We start from the raw sequence: 24,452 nt of genomic DNA, 5'->3' as shown, positions 1-24,452 counted from the left end.
TGGTTTTGAAGGAAGGCTGCCCAAGAAGGATTGGGCAGGGTCATCCCCAAGCAGTGTAAGAAGAAGAAGGAACCAGAGTAGCTGAATGGAGCTGCACCAATTCCGGAGCTTCCTCACAGAGATGAAGGAGTTGGGAACAGAGTGCACATAGGATTTATTGTTCATCTCCCACAGATGCATTTGTTACTTGGGATGTTAGATGTGATGTAAGGCTTATGGATTATAAACATTATCATGAGAGACAGAGACTACAGGATTAATAAATCTTCTTCATGTATTTTGGCCTTGGAAGAGTTTTCCGTGCCATCCATTAAAGAGAAGACCTCTGAAGGCAATGTGCTCACAGCTAGCTAGATAGCAGAATTTTATTGCCAAGTACAATTTCCTGATCAAGATGATATATACATAATGTGAGATGGATGGAAGCATTTAAGACTTTATTTGTGGAGATTTTTAATACTCTAAAAATCATAGACAAACTGAGCCACCTGATGAGTTCCTTACCTTCATTCATCACAGATCACCCAATGTCTCTTGAGATCTAATTTTTCTAATCCTACAATATACTTACTTTTAGTCTTTTCCAAGTTAATTGGCAGTAATTGGAGTCTAATAAGTGTTCTTGTTTATAGGTTAAAAACAAACCAAAATAACAACAAAAAAACAACTCTTAGATGTGGCTGTCCAGAAGACACTTTCATTCTTTTCTCTCTAAAGCAAACAGGAAGGAAGCATTTGAACAAAACCATTCAAATGGGAAAATTACCTTAAGAAGAACAACATGGCCAGAGGTTGAGATATTAGTTTACCCTAGCAGTGAAACCATCTGAACATCTACCCCTGCTTCCTCATTCATTTGCTTTTTAAAGGAGAAATTGGAAGTCAGCCCCAAAGGAGTGACTCAGGTACCTGCAATTTGAGGTGGTGGACTCGTGTTTTCACACAGAATTAGACACATGTGCCTTGTTTTCTGCAGAAAGGTTGCAGAAGTTGCAGAATAGAAAAACATGGTTTGCCTAGAATCAAAGAATACCTGAAGTTTGAAGAGACATCTAGAGGTAACCAGGTCCAACCCCTGCTCCAGCAGGCACACCAAAGTTAGGATGTCCAGGTGGCTTCTGAACATCTCCAAAGAGGAGACTCCACAACCCCTCTGGCAGCCTGTGCCTGTGCTCCATCACCTGCATAGTGCTGCTGTTCAGATGGAGCATCCTGCTTTCTGGTTTGTGCCCACTGCCTTTCGTCGTGTCACTGGTAACCATCTAATCTGTGTTGATCCCCAACCCATGAGTTCTTTGTGAGGTGTCAGAGAAACACACTAAACTTTCCCTATGTTCAAGGGGGCTACTTCTCTTCTGGTATTCAGGCATGCAGGAGTCACCGACCATATTTGACTAAGCTGAGTCAGAAGCTAAATGTTCTGGATCCCCCTGTAAGTATTTTCATCATGGAAACAGTCTTCCTCTAGCCATGGTTCAAAAAAGAAACCAGTAACAAGCATAAAACCAGAAAAAGATGAGAGTGCATTTGCATTGGTAATGATTGAACAGAGTTAAAGGGAACAGGAAAGCAGAATTTTGTGCTGGCTGTGGAGGGGTTCTGTTCACACAGAGCACCGGGCCTGGGGTGAAGGCAATGCATGTCAGGTATCCAAAAACACATGCCATTCTGACACTGGGAAAATCTGACCTAGGACATTTACTTTTCCTCTTGGCATGAAACATTAAGTACACCTTTCACCTCTCAAGAAGCAGAAACATTGAAAATAAAATGTAGGTAAATTTAGCTTGAGGTCCAGATGGTTCAACAGAAAAAAATGTTTAAATATACAGCCTAAGCTACTGTTGCAGCCTTCTTTCATTATTTCAGTCTATTTCTACATCATGGCTCTCTTCCAGTATGAAAAACATGTCCTTTGCTAGATCCATAAGGCTGCCTAACAATCTGTTTTCAACAGTTTTTCTGGAATCTGTCTGCATCTTTGATCTCTCAGTCTGTGATTTTACCTAAAGCTGCACCTTGGCACCAGGCTCCTTCCCCTCCAGCAAGTTTCCCTTGCTGGCAGCCCCTCACTGGGGAAGGAAAATCTCCTGCTCCACCACCACTCACTAATTAGTAATTAGGTGCTACCCCCTGGGATGCTTGTTGTCATCTTGCACTCAGTGCTGAAGGGCTTGTACATTTGTAAGCAAAATTGTCCAAAAAGCCCTAACGGGAAGAACTCATCTGGTCCAATAGAATCACAGACTCATGGAACGGTTTGGGTTGGAAGGGACATCAAATCCCACGCTGCCCCAACCCCTGCCATGCAGGGCTGCCCCCACCGGCTCAGGCTGCCCTGGGCCCCATCCAACCTGGCCTTGAGCACCTCCAGGGATGGGGCACCACAGCTTCTCTGGACAGCCTCTGCCTCACCACCCTCTTCTTCACATCTAACCTAAATTTCCCTTCCCTCCATGCCACAGGAGAAATCATTTGCAAACGATGGGTCTGCGGAAAGGTCTTCACTGTCAGCTCGTGACTCAGGTCTGAGCCAGCACCAGGCAAAAGGACCTATGGTGTCATATGGGCTTTGAGTGGACCCTGACATCATGTGATCCTAAAATGCCACGTGGGAAGAATGGAGGAGCCATGGCCTTACTCTGCTGCTGGACCCAGGTGGCAAAATGTCAGCAGGAGTTTTATGGCACGCAGGGTCTACTTTCATACAACTTGATTAAAAGTTGTTGAAGTTGAGAAGGGTGTCCCCACTTCCTTCAGTAGGCTTCGATATGATTTTTTTTTTTTTTAAATGTGATTAAAAATATCTGGATCGTGAATTTAAAAATACAAAAGCAGCAGAAGCTGCGCTGATCAGCAGTTTCTCTTCAGACATAGATTACAAAGGCCAAGCCTATGTAAGACCATGACTAATATGCCAGCCATAGAATCAGTCCATGGCTCAGAAAGTAATAATTTTCCTAAACTAAATCTTATTTCCCTGTATTTCTCTGGCCTTCTTTTTTCACTGCCAATTTTTTACTTTAATATTTTCTTTTCTCTTGGCAGTCAGACCCTGGAATCAGTGCCCACCCTGTCTGCCAGCTTCAGTCAGGCCTTGAAATGCGAGTAGGCCACAATCCAAAAGGATGTGAAATTAATTTATAAATGGCAATTATTTTAAACCTAATCCTCCCCAAAAGAACTCTCGAGTAATTTTTTCCTCTCTGCATTTGAGTTATTTCTGACAGCGGCTTTGTGCAAGCCTTTGCAAACTGTTCCTGCTAACAACGTAGAGCGTTCCAGCCCTGCTGGTCTCTGCAACAAGAAGAGAAACTGCCTTGGTCCTCTACCAGTCCTATGTGCAGTCTGAATGCTTCCTATATCTCTGCGGTCTTTATGTCCATGTGTTTATTAGGTGTCTCTCTTGCTGTATAATATCCTGCATTTTTTTAAGCTTTTATGTCAAGAGAGTCTTGGTTCATAAAACTGTATTTTCTGCCATGTTTCATCTAGTGGCATACTTTAATACTCTCATTTCTCAGGGTGGCAGCAAGTGATCATCACTTTACTCCCTACGCCCCTCTGGGCTTCCCACAAGGTGCTATCCAGAAAGCATTGTGGCATTTTCAAGAATCTGGTATTGATGCTCAACAGCTCCTTTTTGCTGGAGCAGCCAGACAAACACATTTTGAGTGAGGACCTTTCCAGCAAGCTCAGCCAAACGATGTTCATTGTAGGTGCTTTTCATTTGCCTTCTGATTATCTGAGACTTTAGGGTGCTCTTGGGTCTCATCTGCCAATCACTCTCTGCAGCCAGGTGCTCCAGATACTTTATTGCTAATTCCTCCTAAGTGAAACCTCAGCTTCTTCCATTATCACATGAATCTGGAGGGAAAAGCCATAACAAAGTTCTTGAATGTCACGAGACACATGAAATCACAACAGCCGGCACCAAGGCTTTCTGAATTGGTTTAGCAAGATGCATTAATTTGATTAATAGGTATATCTAGTTGCCACTGTATCCTATGTTACTCTAACTCTCTGCTAAAAGGAGCCTGGGTAGGCATCTTGAAATTCAGAACAAGTAAACATGAATTTCAGGGAAAGAAAAATGAAATGAAAACAGTTGCTCATGGAAAGCACACTGTGGGGATGTAGAGATGGAGGTACCCTTTTCTTCCTTACTGGTTAGAGAAAATGGCCAAATCATCTGCTCTCCTCTGCAAAGAGATGAACTCAGCCAAAGGGTGTCGGGCTTGTTCTTAGCCACTGTCCTCAAGGAAGGCTTGAACAGCTAAAAAGAGACCCACAGGGAAGGGTGAGGTTGACCCAGAAGTCCAGAAAAAATAAAACAGAAGAAAAACAGACAGAAAGACGGGACACTTAATAAGAATAATCAAACAGAAAGAAGGCAGCAAGAACAGGATGAGAATAAGCTGCTCTTAGAATTCTGTGATTGTGTCATTCTTCAGTGTTGGACAGGAATGTGGGTTTATGTGGTACATAGTACACTAGATATGCTGCAGTAAGACTAGAATGGAAACGGGTAGAGGATCTGCAAGGTCTGTGCTTTTAGGAGACCTGAAGCCTCATGATTGCACATGGCTCCTAGAGGAGTGGAGGCTGGCTGCTGGAGATTATCCATGCAAGGGGGGCCACTGATGTTGGGAGACCCACTCACCTCAGTTATCTCCAGCAGCTGTGACAAAATGTCAGCCCTTAGAGCTTTGGTTCATATATCTTACATGGAAACAAATCCTTCTAAAAAAAAAAGGAGAAATTGGAGGACCACCAGAAGGGAAGGAGCAGCAAGAATAATCCGATTTTCTCACTACAGATAGAAACTGTGTTTCTGGAATAGTTCTACTCTGCAGCATTTTACATCTGTGCTCTTTGGAGGAATGAGAGGAAGCTCTTCTTTCTCAACAGATCTCTAGTTGGAGCTGAAGGATGCTGCTTGTCCTATAAAGGAGTCCCCACTGCTACCAGCACTCCTTGATCCTGCTCTAAGGGCCATGAAAATCCCACTACTGTTTCTCACCTCTTCCTACTACCAAGCTTGGTCAGGGGCTGATTATGTGACCCCAGCCCTCTCCTAATTTTACTAGGAAGAAGACAACAAATGTTGCCTCAGCAGGAAGAGACAAATGAGCACTGGTTAGAGCCAGAGCTGCACCTCCTTCACCTCCACCACCTCCACCAGGTCCCTGTGTAGCACCTCTCCAAGAGCACCTCACTTCTTTAGGGATGAACTGGCTGGGATTTGCAGCTTTTTAACACCAAGCTCTATTCTTTCTAATACAATGTATATAAATTTAGTCTAAAGCAAACTTGTTCAGTGTTTGAAAGAGCAGGAATACTCCAACCTCTTCTCTTGGGAATTTAAGTAACCAGTTTGTCAGGTTTCTCAGTCCTATAGTACTACTATAGAGCAACAATACATACAGATACAACCTTGCCTTACATAGTTCATCTGCTATGTTACATGTAAAGTAGCTTTTTAGATTAACACCTACGGAAATGTCATGTTAAGTTCAGCATATTATGTGTTTTAAAAGGACCATGTCAGTCATGCTGTACTTCTTTTTCCTTTCAAAATTTAAACATTCAGTTGGATAGAGGCTTGTCAATTTCATTCCTCTAGTGATATCTTAAAATAGTGAGCTTTTCTTCTTCTTCTGAAAATAATAATAATAATAATAATCAAGCCATTATGAATAATCAGACTTTTCACAGTGATGAAAAGACTTCCCTCTCTTTGTGTTCTTGGTATATGAAAAACTCAAGAGAGGTTCACCTTTGGATTTTTGCTCTGCTCTGGCTAAAGCAGCTGTAAACATTGACTCATTTTTTCCAACCTCCTGAAGCTGGAGACAAAGAACTGTTAAATGTTTGTACTGCCTCTACTAGCCAAACAAAGCAAGGACTTGCCTACAACCCAGGTACTGATGAGGAAAAGGAGGGAAAAGACACTGAAATGATGATGGAACTCCATCACTCCAGATGTCACTGAAGGGAGTCTCTGTATCACCACTCCTCTTCCAAAATATAAATCCCCTCAGCAGATGGGCAAAGGCTGGGAACAGTTGCCCAGGTTTTGGGAAACTGGTTACATATTCTTTCCCATTTTCACTCACAGCATTGCTTGCATTGCCTGTCTCCTTCCACCGGAGACTGGGTCTTTGTGTCACCTTTGCCATTGTGAAGGCTGCACAGGATCATACCTCACAAGTCCCAGAGAATCACAACATTTTCCAAGGAAGACTGGGGTGATGCCTGATTCTCAGGGGCTTTCATCATAGAATCGTGGCTTGGGTTGAAGGGACCTCAAAGACCATATATTTCCAACCCCTGCTGTGGGCAGAGCTGCCCCCCCCAAGCTCAGGCTGCCCAGGGCCCCATCCAACTTGGCCTTGAGTGCCTCCAGGGATGGGGCACCACAGCTTCTCTGGGCAGCTGTGCCAGCGCCTCACCAACCTCTGGGGAAAGAATTTCTGCCTAACATCTAACCTAAATCTCCTCTCTTTTAGTTTAAAGCCATTTCCTCCTCATCCCATCACTATCTATCTGTATATCTATAATGTTGATTTCCCTCCTGCTTATAAGCTCTCTTTAAGTTTTGGTTGTGTTTTCTGGATTCACTCACACGGGTTTCCCTTTTTGTCTACAAGGGCGGCTGAAAGAAAGCAACTGTATGAGCAGAATGGTGAGAAAATCTCAGAGGGAGCTTGCTGCTTTGTCAGAGTGCTCTGAGGAAGCTCTCAGAAATGAAGCAGTTCAGGTTTTTATCCAACAGTAGCAATGGTGTTTCTGAGTGTGTCATCCAAGGGGAGTGGACATCCTGCTGGAGGGGGGATGTGGTGGGGGCTGTGGGGCTGGGCTGAACTTCGCAGTTGCACTCCCCTAGGTAGGAGCCAAGCAGAGCTTGCTAAAAATACAGCTTTTGCATGACCGAAGGATTGTATTTACAGCAATATAAAGTTACGGGGAAAGGGAGGCTGAGCAGAGTAGCTTCCAAATGGGGAACAGAAATACAAATCTGACCTTGAGCTTTCACAGAAATGTGCATACTGTTACTCTAAAAATTAGTCTAAACCCCTTAATTCAACTTTCTGAGCTGTGTATGGAGCCCAGCAGGAAGGCCTTCTGCTGTGATGGCTGCCCAAGTTCTTCTTGAACTGCTGTGCAACAGTGGGATCTGTTTAAAGACACCGCATTAGAAACTCAGAGTAAATATGTACCAACAATAAATTAAAAAAATAACTACAAATTACACCCCAGGTGGCTAAACAGCAGCACAGCAGCGTGATTCAAAGGAAACAGACACCTTTCAAAAAGCAGAAAACAAATGTAGAAACTAGGCAAGCTAGGTGCAGAATCAGAATAAGGCAGCCCCAGAAAAAAAAGTAATAATAAAAATAAAAGGAGCTACTCACTAACAGCATGGATGCTGGTTAAAAAAAAAGAAAAAGAAAAAAAAAAAAAGGAAAAACTCAACATTTCTCCAACACAGCAGAAGCAGAACATCTGCCAAAAGAGGTGCTGTGGCCAGCAGCAACCTCGACACAAGGAGACTTGGGGAAGATAAGGCTGCGAAAGAAAATGAAATCAGTCTTTTGCAAAGATACTCACAGGCAGAGCCTCAAGGAGGAAATAGGAATAGGAGCTTCAGCCCATCTGCTTAAAGCAAAATCAGGTGAAATTTATCCAGACCTCCCTGGGTTTTAGAGTATGTTGGAAGGTGAGAAGTGTCACAGACCTTCCCTCTACAAATGGGACTCTAGTGTTACTGTGCTTCCCACACACAGCAGCAGAGTTCTGGCCCACTGCATCAGCCCCAGTGAATTTCCCAGGTCACGGAGATGGCTGGAAAGGAGGGCTGGGGCTCCCCAGGGAAGCACAGGACATGGCTGGGCTCCCATTCTGATGAGCAGAGAAACATCTTCTTGGGTGGAAGAGGTGCCGTCTGCTTTGTGATATCCATGAAATTAAAGATGTGAATAATTTAACAATATTTATGAATAAAGCTATTGCAACATAGCTACCAATGACTCACTGCCTTCTCAGGGAAACACCCTAATTTTCCACTAATATTTCCTTTTGGAGAAAAAAGAACATCAACTCTTGAAGGAAATAAGCTTATCCTAATGCATAAACACCGTCTTAATATCTGCGTTGTGAGTGGGAGGGAGAGAGATGGGTAATAGAACATGGGAGTTTTGAGATCCCAGATCTATTACATTAGCTTGCCAGCACAGCCACTTCACATGTCTGGAAATATTCATTCAGGACAAACCTTCATCATAATCAAAACCAAACAGTCGTTCAAAAACGGATCTTGTGTAGTTATAGAGGGCAGGTGCTCTCAAGAGACTTTTTGTTTCAACAACTGAAACAGCTACTAGTGGATATGCATGGATTAAAACAAGTATCTCTCCTCTGCTAGACTCGAAATGGTCCAAAGGAGTCAATCAGGTGTTTGTTTGCTTTTTGGAGTTTAGGAACCTCAAATGGTTGGAATGGAAAAAAGGAGACCAAAAGGAATGGAAAAGCAGACCAAATGCTAGTCCATTCACTCCTCACTGAACCTAGTTTTTGTCCTCTGCTGACCTGACAGTAACAACTGCAGACCTAAGGCAAAAGGGCTGTTAATAAAATACTGCCCTTTCCTAAGCTCCCAGAATGCAGGAAGCGCTCCCAGTTTGCTGAGTTCAGAGTGCATCAGATCAACCACGCACCATTAAGCTGACTTCACAGGTTGGAAACATGGAAGCATTTCCCAGCCCGATAATTTGCCATGAAAAATCACCTATAAACAAGCTGTTAGAAGGGAGAGTGGGTTGAGCACTCCTGGAGATGGTACAAGAAGAGCGAGTGGTAAAAGGAGGACATCCTGGGCAGGGAATCACGGTGCCATAGAGAATGAACCCGCCAAGAGGCAAAACCAAGAAAAATAAGCAGTGTCATAATAATTCTAGTTAAATCAACATGAAAATAGAATTTCAGTAATGGAAACTAAGGTGGAGGAGAATTGGAGGGACATGAAATCCTCATAGTTCTCAAACTTTAAGGCATATAATGCCATAGATTCATAGAATCTTTAAAAAAATCTTGGAAAAGACCTCTAAGATCACCCAGTCCATCCAGCAGCTCATTCCCACCACGCTCACTGCCCACGTCCCTCAGTGCCACATCCACACGGCTCTTGAACACCTCCAGGGACTGTGACTCCACCAGCTCCCTGCACAGCCTGTGCCACTGCCTCCCTGCTCTTTTGGAGAAGAAACCTTTCCTAATATCCAACCTGAACCTCGTCTGGTGCTATTTGAAACTATTATTTCTCATCCTATCTCTGTTACCTGGGAGAAGAGGCTGACCCCCACCTCACCACAACCTCCTTTCAGGTTATTGTAAAGAGCAATAAGGTGTCCCCTGAGCCTCCTCTTCTCCAGACTAAACTCCAGTTCCATACCCTAATCAACTAGCCCAGCTAAGTGCATCACCCTGTCGTCCCCCCCCCCCCCCCCCCCAAAAAAAAGAAAAAAAAAAAAGAAAAAAAAGTTCCAAATAATTTTTCTTGTAGCCAGTGGATATGTCATCATCAGTGACAGTCATAGACTCATGGACAGCACTGATCTAATCTTGCCATCACATCTTCTAGTCTTGAAGTTTCTCCTGATGCTAACCTGCTCCTCAAACTCAAATTCTTGCTCTCATTTGAGCATTACCTGCATTGAGAGAAGTTGATGAGCTTGGTTGAGAAGCAAGAAGCATGTCAATGCACTGAATGCCTTTGTTAAGGCTGCTTAGTGACGACAGAAAGGTAAAAAGTATGGAGTTAAAGGTTAAGAGAAGGTGATATGTATTTTAAGAAGGAGAGATGAGCACAACCACAAAGAAGTGCCGAGATGAGCATGAAAAGCCTAGAAGACATGTGAGAAGAGAAGAGTTCCTCCAGTGGTAGGTTGAGAGCTTGCAATAGCATCTGGGCTAGGAAGGAGGCCAAAAAAAAAAAAAAAAAAAGAGCAGAGAGCAGCTCTCCTGTTTTAAGTAGGATTTTTTTCTGTATTTTTTCAAGTTTTTGACAGCAAACACGCCATCCGGCTTCCAGAAGATGAGCAGAAATGGACTTCCCCCCAGTCACAGAAAAACTTCTTCTTTAGCTCCTATCTCCACCACCCATGCTGTGCACAAGTTCCCTGGGTATTTGCTGTAATGGCAACAATACCAAACACGGGTAATAACTGGTGGAGAGGAAGGGATATGGTGAAGCACAACACTTCAGCCTTCTGTCCTCCACACAGGTGCCAAAATCTGCCAGCATAAACCTCCTCATCTCTTCCCAGGGTTCTTTCTCAGCAGAACTGCTTATCTGTATATATTTTTTCCCTTATCACCATCCCCATACCAAAAAGCAGCCTGGCACCACCCAGCCACACACCCAAACGCTCATGGCTGCAGGGTAGGAAAACAGGGTGATGCCGATGGACTCTCAGTCTTCTACCTGCCACTTGCCAGCAGGGACAAGTGGGATGGGCAGGCTGGAGCCAGCTCCTGCCCATGAGCAGGGCCAATCCAACACCTATTTAAACACAACACTTCATTCACGGCTGTCTTATGCTCTCCAATCTTGTTGTGTAAATAAGCCTTTGACACCATTAGCCACGGTATTCTTCAAAACGCTGCAATATTTGCTTCAGACTCCATCAATCTCTGTAAAGAGCATTTTGCACTGATTTTGAAAATTAGAACCTAAGTTGCACTTAGGATAATTGCCAGCTCATTTTGATCTGTGTTGGAAAGCTCATCCCACTTTCGCTTTTTACTTTGAAGCTGTTCATGAAACGGCTGTTCAAAGGTATCGCCAACTACCGAACACGCACATGCACTGCTGACCCATTAAGCACGATGGAGAGAGGTGCACTGAGCATTCATTCAAATACTTTCAGTGATTTTTTCCCATTCTTTTCATTTTTGTTTGTTTGTTTGTTTACTGGGGAGATTGTTTCCTGCTCTGTCTCCAGCATAGCCCAGCAGAACTTCTGAGGAGGATACATACCCAGCTGCATCTTTTCTTATAGCCACTGAGTACAAACATCGTTCAGTGTACGCAGACACAGCAATTTCCTTTAGTGCTGTGGTGGATAACAATGAATATCCACACGGATAACCCGCACGGAACAAAGCAGCATCAGAGGGTTGGGCCAAATACAGAGCACCAGCCTTAAACACACTCCAACTCAGCCTGTAGCCAAGCAGACCCCAAGGCCAGGATAATTTGCTCTCAGTAGACCCAGTTGCCCCCCATTCTCCTCCCAGTGTCCAACATAAGAGCTTGCAGAGCCACCCTGTTGAAAATGAACACATCCTCCAAATTGCTAGCATTTAATAGCATCGATAGCACTGGTATCTCAAGCAAGACAAGGTCCTGCACATAAATACAGAGCAGTGAGCACCCCAAGATTTTCCACAGCTCCTGAGCTGCTGGAATATGTTTCCAGATCTTCAGCCCTGTGGACATTTGACCTTCAAGGTAGCCTTACATGGAGTGCAGTGCAGCAGCTGCTGAGCTCGCTGCCCAGTGCCACTGCCCTCAAAAATCCCTCCACAGTCCCAACCAAAACCAAACTGCAGTGATGGTGACTGCTTGATAGCTATTTTTCTTGGCTTTTTTTTTTTTTTTCCCTCCACAACAAAAGTACGATGGCCAATTGGCAATGATGTATAAGGAAAAATAAACCACAGAAGCCCAAACTTTGCATGCCTTAAAACTGAACAGATTAAAATTCTCTTTCAACCATTTAAAGCTTTTGCATGCAGTAGTCAGCCAGCTCGGTCAAACATGGCTCTGCATGTTTACCTTTTCCCATAGGCTCTGCAGTAACTAGGCTGCACATCCCACCTTTGGGTGGGAGTCTTTCAGGGTCTGTTAGCCCATGAATTCAGGGAGTGCTGTAGCCCATTCCTGCAGGCAATGCCCCCTCAATTAACAATCACCTGGTCTTTGCTATCCTCTGCCTGTTCGGATCTGGTCTTCCTTTTCACCAGCTTCAATCCCAAACAGTGTGTCATCTCCTACATCCTGAGCAGCAATGTGCATTTAAGCTGGGCCTAACAATCCCCTCCATTAGAAAAATGGTGGTGCAGGATTGACTCTTGAGAGAGGTGCTCCACTGTGTTAAAAGCCTGACCATGCTGCCCTCTGCCAGAGAGGAACCATCATCCTTCCGTTCAGTGAAAGTCAGTAGGAATGCAGCAGTCTCTAAGAAAAAAAAAAAAAACCAAAACATTTCCATCCCATCTCCATCCTCCCACATTTTCTTTTCCTGCTGCATGCACCCACTGCCCTGCCAAGCCTTAGGTGGGGCAACAGCAATTGTGATCACCATAATAGGTAATCAATCTCCTGGCGACAATCTCCCCCCTCCCATCCCCAGCACTGATGCTATGGGTTGTGAGAGTCCAGCCTCATAGAATCATAGAATTACAAGATTGGAAACGACCTGCAAGATCAGCTAATCCAACCGCCCTCCATCACCATTGCTACCACAAGTTACTAAACCATATCTCATAGCTCCTCATCCAGAATGTTGCCAAGGACGGCGACTCCACCACCTCCCTGGGCAGCCATTCCAGTGCCTGACCACTCTCTGAGAGAAATAGTTCTTCCTTATATCTAACCTAAACCTCCTGTGGTACAACTTGCAGCCATTTCCTCGGGTCCTGTTTGTTGCCTGGAAGAAGAGGCCAAACCCCTCCTCATCACAACCTCCCTTCAGAAAGTACAGTAAGATCTCCTCCAAGCCTCCTCTTCTCCAGACTGAACAATCCCAGTTCTCAGCTGCTCCTCACAAGACTTGTGCTCCAGACCCTTCACCAGTTTTGTTGCCCTTCTCTGGACGCTTTCCAGGGCCTCAACATCTTTCCTGTAGTGAGGGGCCCAAAACTGAACACAGTACTCACGGTGTGGTCTCACCAGTGCTGAGTACAGGGGGATGATCACCTTTGTGCTCCTGCTGGCCACACTATTTCTAATGCAGGCCAGGATGCTGTTGGCCCTCTTGGCCACCTGGGCACACTGCTGGCTCATATTCAGCTAAACATCAACCAACATCCCCAGGTCTCCTTACTGTAGATATATTTATAAAAGGATTTCTTATTCTCCTTTATTGCAGTGGCCAATCTGAGTTCAAGTTGGGCTTTTGCCCTCCTAACTTCCTCCCTGCATACCGTAGCAACTTCCTTGTAATCTCCCTAAGTAGCCTGTCCCTTCTTCCAGAGGACATAGGCTCTCTTTTTCTTCCGGAGTCTCAACAGTAGTTCTTGGCTCATCCACACCAGTCTTCTTCCCCTACGGCTCGTCGTACAGCATTCAGGAACAGCCTGTTCTCGTGCCTTAAGATTTCCATCTTGAGGAGCATCCAAGCTTCCTGGTCCTTTACCCTTAAGGAGCAACTCCCAAGGGACCCATGCTACAAGTGTCCTGAGCAGGTCCAAGTCCGCCCTCTTGAAGTTTAAGATAGCAGTTTTGCTAGTCACGCTTCTGACATCTCCAAGAATAGAGAATTCTACAATTTCATGGTCGCTCTGCCCAAGATTGTCTCCAACATTCACATCTCCCACCAGTCCTTCTCTGTTAGAGAAGAGCAGGTTTAGCAGGGCACCACCCCTGGTAAGCTCTCCTACCAGCTGTGTAAGGAAAGCTATCTTCCACACACTCTAGAAACCTCTTGGACTGCTTCCTCTGTGCTGTATTATATTTCCAACATGTATCAGGGAAATTGAAGTCTCCCATGAGAATGAGTGCTGGCGACCACGCAACTTCCACGAGCTGCTCATAGAATGCTTCGTTCTTCTCTTCATCTTGATTAGGCAGTTTGTAACAGACCCCCACCAAGATGTTGCCCCTACAGGCCTTTCCCCTGATCCTTACCAATAGACACTCAAATTTATCATTGCCAACCCCAAGCTATTCTACATAAAAACAGCCTTTAATAGAAAGGGCCACACTACCACCCCTCCTTCCTCATCTGTCCCTTCTGAAGAGCTTGTAGCCATCCACTACAACACTACAGTTGTGGGAGTGGTCCCACCATGTTTCGGCAACTAGGTCATAGCCTGCTGCACAATCACTTCTAACTCCTGCTTGTTGCCCATGCTGCGTGTATTGGTGTAGACGCACTTCAGCCATCTTCCTCACCCCCAGCTTAAGCACTGTTCCCCTAGGCTCATCTCTTGTCAGCCCTGTTTTGTCCCCTTCCCCCGTCGTAGCTAGTTTAAAGCTCTTTCGATCAGCCCTGCTAACTCCTGTGCTAGGATTCGTTGCCACCTTTGACATAGGTGGGTTCCATGGACGGACAACAGGCCAGGGGCCAAGTAAACTGCCTCATGATCAAAGAACCCAAAGTTTCTGGCTTGACACCAGCCTCTGAGCCAATTATTCATTGCTTGTGCTTTCCAAGCCTGTTCTGTGTCCCTCACTGCCCCTGAAAGTATAGAACAAAAAATCAATTGAGCTCCTGCTCCTTGAACTAAATGCCCTCAACCCCTGAAATATCTTTTCATAGTTCGTAGGCTTCTCTGAGCAATTTAATCACTGCCCACCTCAACTACGAGTAAAGGAAAATAATTAGTGGACCTAACCAGCTTTAAGAGTTTCCCGGTTATGTTCCTGACCCAGGCCCCAGGAAGCTAGCACACTTCCCGACGGCTTGGGTCCAGCCTGCATGTGGGGCCTCCATTCCTCCAAGAAGGGAGTCACCCACCACAACCACTCTTCTTTCTTTCCTGACAGAGGCAGTCTCAAGGCGTGGGGGTGACTGCCTCGCCTTAGGCTCCCTCCTAGGCAGATCCTCCAGTGCCTCCCCACTCACCTCCGCTTCAATTTCTAGCATCTGAAACCTGTTGCTTAGAGGGAGCTGGGGAAGTGGGGTAGGCAGGCATGGGAAACTCCTGTGACAACCACGTCGGGACTCTCTTCCAACCCTCCTCATCAATCAGGTCTGTCCAACTGTGACAGGGCAGGGGGCCACCACTTTTCAGGGAACAGCTCCCTGGCACCTTTCTGTCTGGCACTCCAGCGAGTCACTCCACCAGTCGATCTCCCACTCACATTCCCTGATGGTCTCAGCCTCCTCCCCTCTTAAGGTCACAGTTGTTGTCTCCATGGCCATTGTTTAGGCCTGACCGACATCATCTGGCTGTGCAATGCCCCCCACAACCTCCCACAGCATCTACTGGACCCCAGGTGTAATGAGGAAACTGCTCTCCCTGCAGCCGCTTGCTATTTTCTATAGCTTTGTAGGTAGCTGCTACCATTGACAAAGAAATGTGTTCAGTTTCCCCAAGCCCCATCCCCATGCCGACCTCAGAAACTCTTCCCCCAATTACTAAATACGTAGGACACATTTGCTCCCCTTATTTTGAAGGACATGACTACACTTCCTCAAAATGAGGCTGCCCTGGGACACAGTGGGCCTCATGCCTGCCTTGCTAACAACATCCTCCTTGGCGGCCTTCTTCCATGGGGCCCTGCAAGCAGCAGTCCTGCACTGAGCTTGCTTGAACCTGAGCTTCAGCTTGAACTTGTCTGGACATCACTTGCAGCAACCAAGGGCAAGCACCCTCTCCTGTAACATCATATTTGAACCCTAGCATCTTCCACCTGTTTAAGCAATTATTGTCTCTCTTCCACTGGCTGGACCAGCTGGGGAGTCCCCAGTCCATGCCTACCTTTGTTCCAACAATCTAGCCTACTATCCTGAAATGAGGTAACTGTATCCATTTCAGCAAAGCAATGCCACTTTAGTGCTTCTTTCTAATGCTTCCAAGTTCTTCCTCCAACCAGACTGGATGTGGCTCTGGGCAGCCTGCTCTAGTGGTTGGCAACCCTGCTCATGGCAAGGGGGTTGAAGCTAGATGATCTTTGAGGTCAACCCAGGCCTTTCTATGACTCTATGATTCTATGAACTATAAAAGTGCAGATTCACAAAACTTTGCCTTTAGGACCACCACGTTACCTGCCATATAGATTCAGGAACTTTTAGGCCCTGTCACCATCCATTTCACTTATTTGGCTACCAACAAAAAATGGAAAAACTGGTAGACATCACTTCTCCCAAAAAAAGCACAGAGACTGCTCCCAATTTACATATCTGAGGGTAAGCTTAAAGATCAAAGCTCTGTTGAATATATTTATGGAGGAATTTAAATTTAGCTCAGAAAGATGCGATTCTCTGTTCTCTCCACATATTGGATCCCTGTGCTGCCAGCTCCTCCAGTTTTCCTTCAGGACATTCGTCAGATCCACAGTTCTTTAGCAAAAGGTGCTGTTTATTTCTCATTCTCTCTCAATTAGATTTTTTTTTTTTTTTTGTAAACACTCAATTTCATCTCATCAGTTTCATCCACACATTAATAACGCCTTATCTCTGTTAGCCCTGTACACCTTTTCAAAATTCTTTCCACAAGTGTCACATCTTTGGCCACTCTCATCCTTTAATGTGCTTGCTACTGTAATCTGTAAGCATAAGCAAACCAGGATCCCTCACAGTATGGCTCAGGTGTGGAGTCCAAAGACCACAAGACCAAGTTCATTGGAAAAGTGAGTTGGTTCCCTCCATTGCACTCAGGAATCCCACCTCCCCTTCCACCCCCAACTGTTGGAAGTATTTGCAGATTGCCAATGCTTCACGTGCGTTTGTGCGCTCCGTCAATTAAGAAGCAGAACTGCTGCGTAATAACTACAACTGATAAAATATTAACTTGTGCTTTTTTTAATAAAATGAAACAAAAGCATTCTAAATCATAGCAGCTTATAGTTCAAAACTGTCCATAGTTTAGGAGCATAGTGTAATTAAGAAGTATTAAAACTGCAAAATATTAAAGCCCTGCAGCAATTCAAATCCATGACAAAACCTTCATGCAGAGTGAACAATACTGCCTGATGTTCAACTGATTTGGTCTACTTGTTCATTGGTGAAACACAATTTTTCTTCCCTTGGTAATGGGATATCCTCTTTTCCAAAGGGGAGGAAAGGTACACAGCCCTTTTGATCAGCACGCGGTAGCTCTTTCCCTAGTTAGCAATACTCTTCATAGCACTGAGAAACGAGGACTTTCTGTTTGCCATTAGTTGAGGTAAGTTATCTTGCTTTTATTTGGGTTTAAGACTACTGTAAAGGAGTAGCTTTTCAGTTGCAGCATGGTTTGTCAAGATTACAATATTTACGACTGCATAAAATACATAAGTAAAAAATTATGATTTGTAGAGTTTGTTATCAAGAGCTGAGACTTACATCTTTACAGAACTGTAAATACTGGCTTCCTAACTGCTAGTTGATAATTTTGCTGGCAAGAGCGTTTGTTATATTTTTCTTCAATCCCCATAACCTTTTGCCCAACTGTTTTAAGAACTAGCAAAAAAAGTCATTTATAACTACAGTTAAACTGTTGTAACAGCAGTAGACAAGCTGTATACTGATTCTTCATTAAAACACCCTTCATTTGAAGCTACAAATGTAAGAGGCAATTCTTTTTGTTCAAAATAAACTATCAGCATGCTCTGTGCCTTTAACACTTCACATCGATTACAGAAAATTTAACAATGCAATCACTAACATACCCCACTAATGAGAAATTATGAGAAATCGTTTGATGCAGAACCTCCTGCATCAGTCAACTCCGATCGATAAGAAAGCTATCCATTTCGAAATTTAGATTTAATGCATTTTCAAGAAGCTAATGAGAAAGGAGCAACTTAAAATAAATACCATAATTAAAACTGCAAACTGTTACAATGATATATTATAAACTTGTCCTAGATAAACCTAGTGCTTCAAAAATTTACCAGTGAATTTGTATTACAAAATATGTGAAAATACAACAGAATACCACAACAACGTCCTTTTTTGGGGGTCAACAATGACGCCAAGGTGATTCAGTCTTAACTTTTTAAATCGTTAATAGAACATACCGTAATACACGAGTTGTGATTTGGTTGAATTCTAGATACCATCCCCACCCAAACTTAAGTTCACCTTTTTCATCTCTCCTCTGAAACTAGTGCCAAACTTCCTGTCAAACCCGGCATTTTCTTGAAGAGCTTCAAAATTTAGCTGTTACTTATTTTCTACTACTATGTTTTGGCAGCAACTATTTATTGGTCTGTTATTGCAAAAAGTGCAATTTAACAATAAACCAGTCTGAAGGTCATTTTATGTCTTGAGGATACATACCATATATTTCTTTAAAAATAATCATACTTTTGTAAGCAATACTTTACAGTAGACACCTCAAATCTACCATAGATGTAAAACTTAAAACGAGAAAAATTTAGTCTCTAAATCTTTATACACATATTTATATTCGAGTTTCTATATATATTATATATATACACAAGCACAAGAGTATATATAAAATATATATAATCAGATTCAAAAAAAGAACAAAAACTGGGCACTGTACATAAAATCTTTTTAAAACTCAAACAATAGAAAAACTTTAAACATTAAACAATTTTAATAAAAGTTTCTGTACAATGCTAAGCAGTTTTATTTACATATAGAAAATGTAATAGGAGTAGTGTTTGAAATTACAGAACTCCTTAAAATTTCAATGGCAGGTAATCTGGAAAAAATAACAGCATTCCATTCACAAATATTTTCAAGCAATAAATATGTATTTATAAATAGTGTAAATTTACATCAAGATTAGAAACAAAAATCACAAATCTGAAGTTTATTCCTTAGTCTATGTGCAACCCATTTATCTTTGTGACTTGGCTGTTAATTGTTTTAAATTTTATTTAGGAACCAAAAGTGTAACCGTCATGGTTTCAAAACAAGACAGAAAAACATAAAAGCAGTAAAAAAATTTATATCACCTAACTCTTCACATTAAAAAAAAAAAAAAAAAAAAAAAAAAAAAATGTTGCCCAAAGAAAGACTTAAAATTTCTAACTACCTTACAAAGAAATGACCAGCTAAGCTAGTACTTTTTCCAAGGGAAATTCTGAAGGGGAAAAACGGATGAAACCAACTCATCAGCCCAGAAACAGAGAAAATACAAAAGAGGTGGTCTTCAAGTCAGTAGTCTGTATAATGTTGCCAGTTTTGTCAGATATATACAAAACATGGAATTATTTTTTTGAAGTACAGCTGGATGAGCTTTATTTGTTTTGAGTTCTGGAGTAGGAGGCAGTGCTCTCTCCTGTCCAGTTGGTTGACACTCCGCACTTGGAAGGTTGCATAGACACAGCTTTCAGCCAGCAGCCTTACAGGATAGCTACAAAAATCAGTGGTGCAGAACTGGGTCACTTCCTGAATATCAGAAAAGTTTTCATTTAATGTCCATGAAAAAATGTCAAGATGAAGAGGATGGCAATGGAGGAGCCTGAAAAAGAAAACATTAAATTACCTTTTCTACAAAGGTGTAGAATTCAGCTGTTTAACCAAAATCTGTGCAAATGGTGAGCATGACAGTTTGAAGTCAAACACTATGGTTTTTATACACTGAGACTTTGTCCAGTGGGTATCAGCTTTTTTTTTCTTTTTTTTCCAACTTATCCAACTACTCTGTGTTAGGATTTTGCCTATACTGCACACTAGATCACACTGTGGGGACATCTGAGTAGATACTACGTGAGCTGCCAAAACAAGTCCTGTTGAAGCAGAAAAGAGCTCCATGTGGGCTTATGTATCTTTATATACTCTAAAACAGGGATTCTCAACCTGTTTAGCCAGGGGAATGGGTGGGTCATCCCTCTGTGGCTCTCCAAATATCCTGCAGGTTGCATTTTACTTCCTCGCTACATAAACATTAACATATAACCCTGAGGTTATCTGTGGAAAGGATCAAGATTCCCTGATATGGGGACAAAGCTTTTATTTACTTATTTATTTATTTTCAATTGTCATTAATTAATGCCTTAAGAGTGCAGGTCTAGAAGATATCTATTCCCCAATATTGTTCTTTGTGGCATTATCACCAAAAATATTGAACTTCTGATGGCACCTCCTCTTCTCTTTTTCCACACATCAGTCCTGCCATGATGAGGAATCCCTTTAAGAAGCTGCCCTGTCTTTAAAGACACTGCAAATCACACTACAGTACTCAACTGTGCAATACTAATTCTATGTAATTCCTGCATTTACTCCTGATACTTTACCCCAAGCATCGAGCCTGTTAGTCCTACACCACCTTTGCCATCTGAGGTTATCTTTGTTCTGTGATGTGCCACAAACCTCAACCCCTTTCCTGTAGGTTATGACTTCTCTCAATCAAAATTATAAGCCTTTTTTATAAGTGATACTGTGCATAAATTTCACTACACAACAATTTTTAATGTTCTTTAGCACTGCAGGTGTAGGCTCTGGTGGGGCAAAGAGCTGTTTACAGGTTGAGAACCCTTGTTCTAGGCACAGTTGCACTACCACAATTACCTATATAATGATACAAACACAGACCTACCCCTCCCACTCTCCCTCATTCCTCCCTCTTTTCCATACAAAAATGTTCTTGCCCATTCCACTCGGATGTGTATCTGAGAATAGGTGTTTATTTAGATGCTGTTTTTGCAACATATTATCACTTCAGAATTGCAGTATTTTACCAGCTGTAATAACAATGGGCTTCTAAAAGAGTGAACACAAGTTCAGCCATCTCAGGCTTTGTTGAACCAATGAAAAGAACTAAGCTCTGAGGACAAGGTCCTGTGTTCTCACCAGCCTCAGCTGGTGAACCTTGAGGCATTAGCTCAAAGGTTGCAACTTATCATGCCTGTATAACATGAAACAATTGTCTAAACATACACTTTCTGCAGCACCTGGAAATGAATCAAAAAGGCACAGCTGTTTCTGGGCTGCCGTATTTAATGCAACATGAAATTCTCAGAATGCTTTGTCCAATGTTTGTCTCCTTTGACAGAAAGGCAAGGCTTATCATAAATAAATCCAGCATCGCTTTCATTGTGATTTACAAACAAGCCATCTTTGCCTGAAACAACGAAACCTGGGTGAAATGTTAGGACAGTTGTGCTGACACAGTTCAAAGCAGGAGGCTGCCATATATAGCACAAAGCTATAATGGCAAAGTGGCTTTTTGCTTTAAATTGAAATGCAAAGGAGGCCCCAAGCCAAAGACAGAACTGTTTGAGAGCATCCACTTGCTAAGCAGAAGGACAGTGCTGATTTGGAAGAGGGTGGGAAAGGGAGGGGGAGGAAGGGGTCTCAGTGCATAGGATGCTCTGCTGCTATACTGACTTCATACCACAACCAATGTATTAGAGATGCTCTTGAACCTGGTGCTAGTTTCTCCAAGCTTCACTGTCCTGATTCTTCCCATCTCCATCTGATCCAGTTATGGTCTCCAGGTGATCTCTATTGGATTTTTAAAGCCACAACTTTATGAATTGTAACATCATACTTTTCCTGAAAACTCAGTGGTTATGTTCTGCAGTAAGTTACTGTACTATTTCACATAATTCTGACTCTGCAGAGTTTTGTTCTGTAAATATCACACATAACCCAAACCTCCATTTGAATCAGAAAGTTCACGATACTCATACAATGGAGGACCAAGACAGCCTACAACTGCTTTACAAATAATGTATTTATGCATCCACTTATTAATTTGACTTACTAATGTAAATTGATCATAGACTTGCATCAAGTCCTCCATTTTGTACTGTTCTAGCACCACAAAATTTTCCAGGTTCGTGCTTATCTTTCGTGCACAGTCTTGGCAATGTACAACATAGGTCTTTCGAGAATTGCTCTCACTAGTGACAAAAAGCAGATCAAAGACTTCCACCTGTTAGATAGGAAACAGAAAGTCAATTGTTACAACTTCATTTGTAAAAAGTTAAAGAAAATACAGCTTTCAAGGTTTAAGATTTACAGTCTTATTCTGAAAATACAAAGAAAAAAAATAGATTTGTTTAGAGAAAATCCGTCCTCCTAAGGCTTAGGCACTGAGGTGAAATATTATAAAACCATTACTAAACACTACAATTAGGGTGCCTGCGCTTTTGGTCAGTGTTAACAAGGCAGGGCTCATACTCTGAATAGGGGTCACTCAGTAAGGTCAAGTATGTATTACAGTTATACCTAATTCCTCTTTTTCAAATTTACCTGTAAAAAGAAAGTCATAATTTATTCCCTTGCTACTCAGTTGCACATTCATCCTGCCCAAGAGGCTTGATCTGAAAATAATTTTAAACTGATTTTCAGGTGGGAAATAGTTTATTTTATGCTTCACAAAGACTATTATTCAATACTTTAAAGAAGCTACTAATAGAAAGTAAAATTAAAAACTTCAGTAAAGCATTTTCTGTGAGGAAAATGCACTTATATTCTTCCCTCTTTTGAAGCTGTTGTTGATTACTGGAATGAAGACAGATATACCTTTAGAAGGAAGCTGAGCAGATCAAATTATATGCAGGAAGGGGTAACAATTTCTTAGAACAACTGAGAATGGAAAACTGACCTCGTGAATAACAATTTCTATGTACTGTGGAAAAGGCAGCAGTACAATATAGCCTGTATTTAAAAAATAGCTTGATGACCTCTTTGAAGACAGCACTGTGTCACATCCAAGTGCTTACAGCATACTGTAGATGCTGCAGTTTATAGCAGCAACAGAAGATATGTCAAAATTTCAACAAACATTGCAGTAGTACCCAAGCCCAACATGTATTTATTTACTGACCTCACAAATGCTACAGTAATGAGCTGGCTCATCCTTTGCTCGCCCATGCCAGACAATTTCTTTTCCTGCAGCAATCAGAGCTTCCCTCAGTGTCTGACACTGTTTGAGAGTTCTTAACAAGCAATACCTGCAACCAAAATCAGGATCAGAAGACTGCAGTGGCAATCAGCTCTATATTCAATTCAGTATTACACTGTCCAGAAAAATGCAAACAGCCTGAATTTCATTCACGACCCTGGAGCTCGAGCTTCTTCCTCTAGGACTTCAGAAAGACTTGTCTATTAAGAATCACTGAGCATAAGCATGACTTATGTACGAGTTAGATCACATCATTATGGACCTCTGTGTACATTTATTTCATTTCTGCACATTTCTGTAATGTAATGAAAGTCAGTCCCTTAACAGGAAAGAAAAAAAAATTAACACATTTTATGAAGAAAAGAATTGGACAATTTAAAAGAAACGATTTCCTGTCATGCTTCTACTAAGGTTAAAAAAGAAAACAGCAAACCTTTAATCTTCAAAATAGGTCACCAGATCTCTAAGTTGCAATGTTATTTACAATTATTTTTAGTTCTTAGCTATCTTATTTATTTGAGCCACTGTCTGTGCAGCCTTTAATTTTCTCCTCCACAGGGTGGTTACATTACATGTTCATTAGACGCAGAATGAAGACTGAAAAATGTAAGGGGAAGAATAAACTCTGGACAGAAAACAAAGTACTCAAGAGTTCTGTCAAAATGTTTTCAATTTGATTTTTCTCCCATTTTAAAACCTTAAAAATGTCATATATATGCTCTGCACTTTTCTTAAATATTTGTTTCATGTGCTACCAAGCAGTTAACAGAATTTCAAGCTTAAATTGCAATACTGTCCTCCTGATTTTTTACACTCAGATCATCCATTTTCACCAAAAACAAGTCTACGGTGTCATTAAAACCCTCGTAATAATAATGCAAAACTGAAAGTTTGCTTTTAGATTAAATGTATTTTCATATAATCATTTTCAATGAAACCAAACAGCTCAGTTAGTTGCAACTCCTCCGCACTTTTTCTGGTTTGATGTTAATGGAACTCATGATGTCTCATGATATCACATACGATCAACCATATGTGGCAGATCACACATTAATTCACTCGAATGTTAGGCTAATGTAGAAATGCTTATGACAAGTTAATCAACTTTGGTATAGCATTCTTTTGTGCAATCTAATCTGATTCAAAATAAACTTAAAAGCTATCATTGTAATGTTCTTTTCTGCTGTCATCTGGAACAGTCTTTGGGTATGTCAGATAACAGCTAGAAGGCCATCTACCCACTTGCAACCACTGTGTTCCATTCCTTACTTCCAAGAGTTTTCAAAGTGTTATTTTCAAAGCACTTCTGAGTGTTACAGCTGTGAAGAAAGAACTGCTCCAAGCGTAATCCGCATGCAACACCACTGTAATGTTTGCAAAATTTGCAAGCAAAGCCAAAAACAGTAGCTAGAAGGTGAATTACTTGTCCTTAGACAAATCAGATCTGAGTAATGGCAATGTTAACTATTTCATGCTATCAAAGAAAGAGAGAGAGAGCACATGAAGTACCACCTTGAAAATGCGTATCGCAAGTTTCTAAAACATGAAAGTCAAAATGGTGTGCAGTAGAGACACAATGTTTAAGCTGAGTAGGCTTTTAGAATTGTGTGCCTGCTTTTATTCTTGCACACTGGGAATTCAGTTAAAAAATCTGGACCATCATTCTCTCTCGAGGTTTTAATAGA

The 24,452-nt window shown here is 42.2% G+C and overlaps 1 protein-coding gene across 8 annotated transcripts in view; it reads right to left on the bottom strand.

The window, feature by feature from the left end:
• Positions 1-19,344: 19,344 nt before the first annotated feature.
• The window catches only part of KDM6A (lysine demethylase 6A), a gene marked incomplete at both ends in the record, with an annotated part of 145,611 nt that continues 140,503 nt past the window's right edge, over positions 19,345-24,452 (bottom strand). For 7 of the 8 annotated variants that reach the window (XM_079536019.1, XM_079536020.1, XM_079536022.1 and 4 more), the window contains 3 exons: positions 19,345-19,374; positions 21,622-21,792; positions 22,690-22,816. In XM_079536019.1, the coding sequence (XP_079392145.1) occupies positions 19,345-19,374; positions 21,622-21,792; positions 22,690-22,816 (328 nt within the window). Of the gene's footprint in view, positions 19,375-21,495; positions 21,793-22,689; positions 22,817-24,452 lie in introns of those variants that run through there. The other variant, XM_079536018.1, reaches the window with a different exon arrangement.

Source organism: Tetrao urogallus, assembly GCF_951394365.1.
Source record: "Tetrao urogallus genome assembly, chromosome: 1".
Lineage (NCBI taxonomy): Eukaryota > Metazoa > Chordata > Aves > Galliformes > Phasianidae > Tetrao > Tetrao urogallus.
The sequence above is the reverse complement of the archived record's forward strand: the minus strand, read 5'-3'. Positions and strand labels throughout refer to the sequence as shown.